Consider the following 6876-nt stretch of genomic DNA (forward strand, 5'->3'; position numbering starts at 1 on the left):
ATGCGCGTTCGCTCCGCCGGTTGCGTCGGCGGGTGGCGCGGCGTCGGGCGGTCCGGCGTGGAAGGGGGCGCCGAAGAGAGTGGCGAGGAGGTGCGGGTTCGCGTCGAGGGCGTTGACCACCTCGCCGTACGACCACTTGAAGTGGCGGAGCAGCGCGATGGCATGCGGCCTATTGTTGCCACCGGTCGTAGTTGAGGGGGGTGATGCTCAGTCACGGCAGCAGCGCGGTGGCGTGCGGCCGGTCAAGGCCCTCGACACGCGCGCGCACGCCGGCCAGCTGGTCAGTGAGGTGCCCCTCGACCATGTTGTGGCTGTACGCCTGCGCAACCTCCGGCACGCCGAGGGTCGACCCGGACGAGGAGCGCCGCAGCCCGCGGATCGCGCCCTGCCACCCCGCCCGCTCGGTCTCCGAGACGGGGGCGATGGCGGCGCGCTCGAGCCCAAGGTTGCGCGCGGTCTCCACCCACACGAGCGCGCGCGACGGCAGCTCCGGCCCGCCGTAGGGAGCGGGCAGCCTCGGCTCGACGCGAGGGACGTACCTGGCGGGGGAGTGGCTGATGGCTGATGAGCAGTGAGCTGCTTGACGCGTTCATTAGTGATCAAGGCTCGACGCGAACTACGACTGGTCCAGTAGTTGAGGTACCACCAGTACATACCTGCGGTCGGTGTCGGTGCAGGCCGCGCGCAGCAGCGCCTCTGCCTGCGGCTCCTGTTCACAGCCGGCCGTGTGAAGAGGCGCCGTTCACACACTCACAGCAGCAGCGCCTCTCCCCCCGCGGCACCTCGAACTGCGACGGCGAGCCGGCGGGCGCCGCCGCCTGCGGGAACTCGCGGAAGACGCGGTCGCGCAAGTTGCGGAGGAAGGTGAAGGCGTCGGGCTGGGCCATCTCCTTGATGGTGACTGCCATGAAGAGCAAGCCCTGCGTCGGGAGCAGGTTGTAGTGCATCATGCCGAGCTCGGTGAGCACGGTCAGGTCGCTGTGCCGTTGCAGCTGCGCCGACCGCACGAGCTTGTCGAGCAGCCGGTGGAACTCGCTGTCGTCGCAAGACGTCGCGAGGGCGGGGTGGGTGCACGACGCGCGCCGGCCCTCCCCGCCGAGCGCAACCACGGCGCAGAAGCGCACCGCAGGCCGCCAGAGACCCTCGCACACCGCCGCCGCCTCGGCCGACCGCTTGACGCCGTCGTCGACGCGGCGAGACGCCTCGGGGCGGGGTGAGGCGCGGGCGTCTCAGAAGTGGTGTCTCGGAGGTGTCTGGGAGGTGTCTGCGAGGTGTCTGGGAGGCGTCTCGGAGGCGTCCCCGAGGTGTCTCTGGGAGGTGTCTGGGAGGTGTCTGGGAGGTGTCTCGGAAGGTTCTCGGAAGGTTCGCCTCCGAGAGGACGAGCGCGTGCGCCGAGGCGCCGTGCTGCAGCAGCAGCCGGACGCAATCCCAGTGCGCCCCCTCGGCGGCGTGCTGCAGCGCCGAGCGGTCTCCCACATCAACGTCCTCGAGCGAGACTACCTGCCCCGACTGGAGCAGCACCTCGAGCACGGAGGCGTCGCCGCGAGCCGCGGCGAGGTGCAGCGGGAGGGCGCCGGAGCGGTCGGACTGGTTGATGTTTGCGCCGCTCTGCACGAGCTCGTGCACCACCTCGGCCGACCCGCCGCCCGCGATCGCCAGGTGTAGCGCGTTGCCCGACGTGCCGTCGATGCCTCCGTTGACGCCAGGGTGGCAGCTCGACATGCACTTGGAGTTGTTGGCGGTGCGGAGGGCGAGGGCGCGGCGCAGCGCGGCGAGGTCGTTGTTGACGATCGCGTGCGACACCTCGCGGTTCTGGAAGCTCGCAACCGGGCAGCAGCGGAACGGCGCGCACGCGGCGAGGCAGCGGGCGGCCAGCGAGTGCTGCCGGCTGCACTCGGAGGCGCGCGCGCGCTGGCAGTCGCCGAGCGTGAGGGACGGCGTGCGCTCGCCCACCGACGCCCCCTGAGGGTGGATCTGGGTGTAGTCGGAAATGTTGACGGTGCGCATCGGCGAGAGATAATACCGCGCTAGATCCACACAGCCCTATCACTCGCCGGCTCCTTGGGCCTCATTAAAAGAAAAATCAAATACTTTTTCGTTGTGTGCGGGGCGGGGTGCGCACTGTCCCCTGTTGTTCGTGTGCGTCGCCCATCTCTCCCTGGAGATGACTGCTCTATTTATTTATGCGGTTGTGTGCGGTGTGTGGGGGTGTTGGAGCGCACTTGTCCAACTTTTGTGTGTTTCTGCGCGTTTCAATCCGAGAAGAGGTTTATGTGCCTCTTACGATTTTTGCGTGTCAACCTGCGGTTAAGATTGCTTGTCCACGCCGCACCCCAGACGGCTGGGGAGCCCGAACCCAGATCGAGGTTACGCCATGAACCGTCTCCTGGTGCTTCTCGTCGCGTTCCTCGCCAGCGCGGTCGCGTTCGTTCCGCCGATGACCGCGCGCAGCCTGTCGGCAGTCGCAGCGCCCGTCACGCGCAGCCACGTTGAGATGGGAAGGGGCGACAAGCGGACGGCAAAGGGTGCGCCTCTCCGCTCCTCCCACGCGAGCAGCATCAACCGCCGCCTCAGCTGCTTCTCCGTGCCCTCTCCAGGCAAGCGCAAGGCAAAGAGCTTTGGCAACGCACGCCCTCGCAACGGTGAGCTCCGCAAGCGCGCTGCCTCGAACACCGAGTGAGGGTCTGGCGAGACTGCCGCGCCGCAGCTCCTCCTTCTCTTGTGCTGGCCACCAGCTGTGTACAACCGCCGTGCCGCCGCTCTCGTGAGCTGCTGATCCCCAATGTGAGCAGTTCGAGGAGAGAGCTCGCAGCTCGCAGCACGATCTGCCCAAAAAATATATATGTTATATCGTCTGCGCGCCATTTTTTAAGTTTTCAATCCTTTCAACCAAAATATACACAGCGCCTGGGCGGGCGCCTGTCTACGGCGTGGACGGCAGCGGCCGGTCACGGCACACGAATCAGCCGTGTGCACGCATAGGTGGCACACAACGTGTGCGCGGCTCCGCGGAGTGTCATTGCCCCCTCGCCGCCAGAGCCCCTTGCATCGCCAGCAGGGCCTCCGCTCGTCGTCGCCGCCGGAGCGCACAGCCGCGCGCAAACTCTAGCCTTTGAGAGGGCGCGAGGGAGGGGGGAGGGGCAGCGAGGAGTGAGCGGGCGGCGGCGCGGCTCCGCCCGCTCACACACCTCTACCTCGTGCCGGCCATCGCGCCGCCACAGCTCGGCTACAGCTCGGCTACAGCTCGGCTACAGCTCGGCTGCATCTCGGCTACAGCTCGGCTACATCTCGGCTGCATCTCGGCTGCATCTCGGCTACATCTCGGCTGCATCTCGGCTGAATCTCGCGCCTCTCCCGCGTATCAGCCATCCCCAGCGCCGTCGCGCGCTGGACAGCGCTCAGCCCGTCGCAGGCGGCAAAGGAGCGGAGCTGAGAGGAGGGCGGAGGCGGAGGCGGTGGTGGAGGCTGGAGGGGAGGGAGACGGAGAGGAGGAGGAGGGAGTGAGGAGGATCTGGCGAGTCACCTGCGCGAGGGCGGCAGTCTCGTCGGGCACGCCCCACGCGCCGTAGAGACGCGCGAGCGACGGCGCGGGGGGAGCGTCGAGGCTGAGGACACACAGCTCGTCGCGCAGCCGCCTGGTGGGCAGAGTCCGAGACGGTTCAGGGAAGGCTCCGGGAAGGGCCCAGCTCGAGGCGGAGCACACACGCCGCGCAGCCGCCTTGGTCCGCTCGCCGAGCGCCCTCGCCTCGGCTCCATCTCGGCTCCTCTCGGCTCCATCTCGGCTCCATCTCGGCTCCTCTCGGCTCCATCTCGGCTCCATCTCGGCTCCATCGGCTCCTCTCGGCTCCATCTCGGCTCCTCTCGGCTCCTCTCGCCTTGTGCGCTCCTCGAGCGCCCTCGCCTCGAGCTGCCGCCGCACCCGCAGCAGCGTCGGCCCGCTCACGTTGCCCTCGCCACCCTCGCCCGCCTCGGCGTCCTCGTCCTGCGCTTCAGAGCCCCGCGTCTCGTCGCGCACGGCGGTGACGCCTCTCGCCTCGTGCCACCGCCCCTGCTCAATCTTGGGGATGTGGAGGCGGCCGACCGCGACGACATCGACGCACACACCGACGGCCTCCTTGCGCACCTCGCGCACCTCGAGCAGGCTGGTGGTGGAGAGCGCGTTCTTGTGCGGCGTGACGAGCAGAGAGCCGATCACGCCGTCCTTGGCCGCGTCGAGCGCCGCGAGGCCCTGTGTCCGGGAGGGAGCGCCGTCGAGAACGCAACGCCGCGAACACTGCGGGGGAGCGAGGAGCGCACCTCTGCGTGGTTAATCACGAGCCGTCTCGACTCGCCCGGCAGCAGCAGCTCTGCCATGGGCATGTGAACAAGCGGGAGCGCGTCGCGCCCGGAAGCGAGAAACTCCGGCGCGCCCATGAGAGGGTGTATTTCACGTTCGCGAGGGCGAGACGCGGTCCCAACAGGCCGCAGCGGCATGGGGAGGAGAGCAGCACAGGCGAATGACATCATGTGAGATGCAACGAGGAGCCGACACTGCTCTCTGTCCAGCCGTCCAGTCGAACCTTGAAGAATTGGAAAAACACTCAACTCGGGACTGGCTCACACTGGCACTAACACAGCTACACCACGAATTCCGTCTCGTTAGCAAAGTAATACTAGAATACTCTCCGATGGTTGGCTCCGTGTACCAGGTTTCCCCTCAACTGCAGAACGCCCCCTCTCCTCGGAGCTAGTGATACGGGAATACGCAATACCATACTATTCGGCGACTGTTTTCTTCCGCCACAAAACACGAAACGTCTCCCGGCCCGGCTCGGCTCTCGCCGCGCAGCGTGCTCGCAATGAGCGACGAGGACGACGAACGCGATGATGGCCTCCCCGCCACGCCCCAGGCGCACGTGGCGGAGCTTGCGTTCGACTTTGAGTTGCACGCCCTATCGCCATCACCTCCGCCTCCGGCCGCCGACGACGCCACCTCTCCCGACATTGCCACTTCTCAACACCCAGCCAAAGGCACCTTTTTCGTGCTGTCCGTCGGCGAGGGCGACGAGCAGCAGAGCTTTCGCCTCTGCCATGAGCAGTCGGGCGACGCTTGCAGCTCGACCACTGCAGCGATGCAGGCTCCAACCCGCCCCATGACTGGGGCTGGTCGTGGGTGGGTGTGCGTTTCAGCACGTGTCTTTGGACTATGGCGGTGGCCACAACAACATGTGCATGCACATATGCACATGTGCATGTGCATGCACATGTGCATGCACATGCACATGCACATGCACATGCACATGACATGTGTGCGTGTTGCATGCTGTGCATGTGCATGTGCATGTGTTGTCATGTGCATGTGTGCATGTGCATGTAGTCTCCATGACGTCGAGAGGGAATTTCTATTGAACACCGCCACCTGTATTGAACACCTTTACGAGCTTAAGCAGTCATCCGCCCTTCTCTTTCATGATACGGACGTGCCCAAAGGGACTTCCTCGGCCTCTGCCACTGCAGCACTATCTTCCGCAGCTGATGCGCCTTCCCCTGTCCCGCATATCTCCTTCAGTTTCTTCCTCTTTTCCTCGATCTTGGCCTCAATGTCCTTCACCTATGCGGGGGGGAGTGTGAGAGTGACGAAATTCGCGTGGCAAGGAAGGAGCGCCCGCCCTCTAGGATTGCAGCACCTTCGCCAGGCTCTCGGTCCACAGCTTGGTGCATTCCTCCGTCCACACGCCGCCGCTCGCCTCGAGAAGCGGGTAGACATCGGCGCCAAATTTCTTCTTCTCCGAGGCTATGTTTGTCTTGTGTACCGTGATTTCAGTGTTGATGGACACCTGCGGCCGCAGCAAGGGCGCGGGCCTCAGCGACAAATCGCCAGTGTTGCTGAATTTGAAGCGGGAGCGGGCGAACTGGGCCGCGTGGAGAACCGGCGCCTGCATCGCACCCTTGTTCATTGCGCCGCCCACATTCTTCGCGAAGTCCTTGAGCCCCATTGCGGGCACGGCGGCGTATCGTCGATGCGTGCGTCGCGTAGCTCGTGCGTCCCTAATCGAGCTATTCACAGCCTTGTTGTTGAGAAGAAAATGGGGTATTCACAGACCTATTCGCTTTCACAGATCATTCAAAATCCTCCTGTTCGCTTGCGCGCGCCTCTGCGTGAGCCGCAGCGCACGCACCGCTCCCCTCGCTCTCGATCGACGAAAGCTCGAGAGAGGAGGACCTGTCACGTCTCAGCTGGCGCTTTCCGCTTTGGCCTTTGCCGCAGCGCGTCCGTGCACGTCCGTGCACACGATCGGCCAGGAGGAGTCGCTCGACATCGTAGGGGTGTCCCCTCAACCTGTGACCTGACCTCGCTGTCGTGTTACGTGTAGTCTGTACACTGTGGCGAACGGTCAGCGAGTCTAGCGAGAGGTCGCGGCGTGTGGTCCCCACGTTCGTCGTCGAGAGACGGTGTCCACGACAAAAGAGATATCACACCGCACCACCGTGTTAGGTGTTACGGCGTGTTGCGTGTAGTCTGTGTACACTGTAGCGAACGGTTAGCGAGTCTAGCGAGAGGACGCGGCGTGTCCCCAGAGGTCCCGCGGGCCGCGCGCGCCCCCGGCTTGACTTTTTTACCCGCAGCGCGAGCGCACGCTCGGCCCACACGCGGCGCCGCGGCCCGCCGGCCGGCCGGGCGCGGCGGCGTACTCTCGCCTGCCGCCGGCCCGCCACCTGTTAGCCTTTGAAGAAAAATACCGAGTGACACTACACACACGTATACGCGGATGGAAAATGCCTCGTGGATTATGCCATGAGACATGCGACACGACAGAGTGTTGTTCAAGAGTGCAGAGTCGAGACGGAGAGTGTTTTGTCCTCCCGCATCGCGGGCCAATATCTGGGTAGGGGACA

The 6876-nt window shown here is 65.2% G+C and overlaps 3 protein-coding genes across 3 annotated transcripts; 1 reads left to right on the forward strand and 2 right to left on the reverse strand.

The window, feature by feature from the left end:
- Positions 1-211: 211 nt before the first annotated feature.
- Positions 212-2007, reverse strand: EMIHUDRAFT_252666 (hypothetical protein; the record flags this gene model as incomplete). Its single annotated transcript, XM_005787502.1, has 4 exons — positions 212-539; positions 657-709; positions 783-1202; positions 1381-2007. The coding sequence occupies 4 exons, from the start codon at positions 2005-2007 to the stop codon at positions 212-214; spliced, it is 1428 nt and encodes a 475-aa protein (XP_005787559.1).
- A 367-nt stretch (positions 2008-2374) lies between these two features.
- EMIHUDRAFT_252667 (hypothetical protein) lies at positions 2375-2680 on the forward strand (the record flags this gene model as incomplete). The annotated part of the gene is made up of 2 exons (XM_005787503.1): positions 2375-2525; positions 2598-2680. 2 exons carry the CDS (start codon positions 2375-2377, stop codon positions 2678-2680), a joined length of 234 nt encoding a protein of 77 aa, XP_005787560.1.
- A 190-nt stretch (positions 2681-2870) lies between these two features.
- Positions 2871-4524, reverse strand: EMIHUDRAFT_447053 (hypothetical protein). The gene is made up of 5 exons (XM_005787504.1): positions 4297-4524; positions 3876-4228; positions 3524-3635; positions 3350-3429; positions 2871-3110 (listed from the first exon to the last, which is right to left on the reverse strand). Exons 1-5 carry the CDS (start codon positions 4504-4506, stop codon positions 3017-3019), a joined length of 849 nt encoding a protein of 282 aa, XP_005787561.1. The 5' UTR covers positions 4507-4524; the 3' UTR covers positions 2871-3016.
- Positions 4525-6876: the final 2352 nt, after the last annotated feature.

The sequence above is a fragment of the Emiliania huxleyi genome (genome assembly GCF_000372725.1).
Source record: "Emiliania huxleyi CCMP1516 chromosome Unknown EMIHUscaffold_1417, whole genome shotgun sequence".
Lineage (NCBI taxonomy): Eukaryota > Haptophyta > Isochrysidales > Noelaerhabdaceae > Emiliania > Emiliania huxleyi.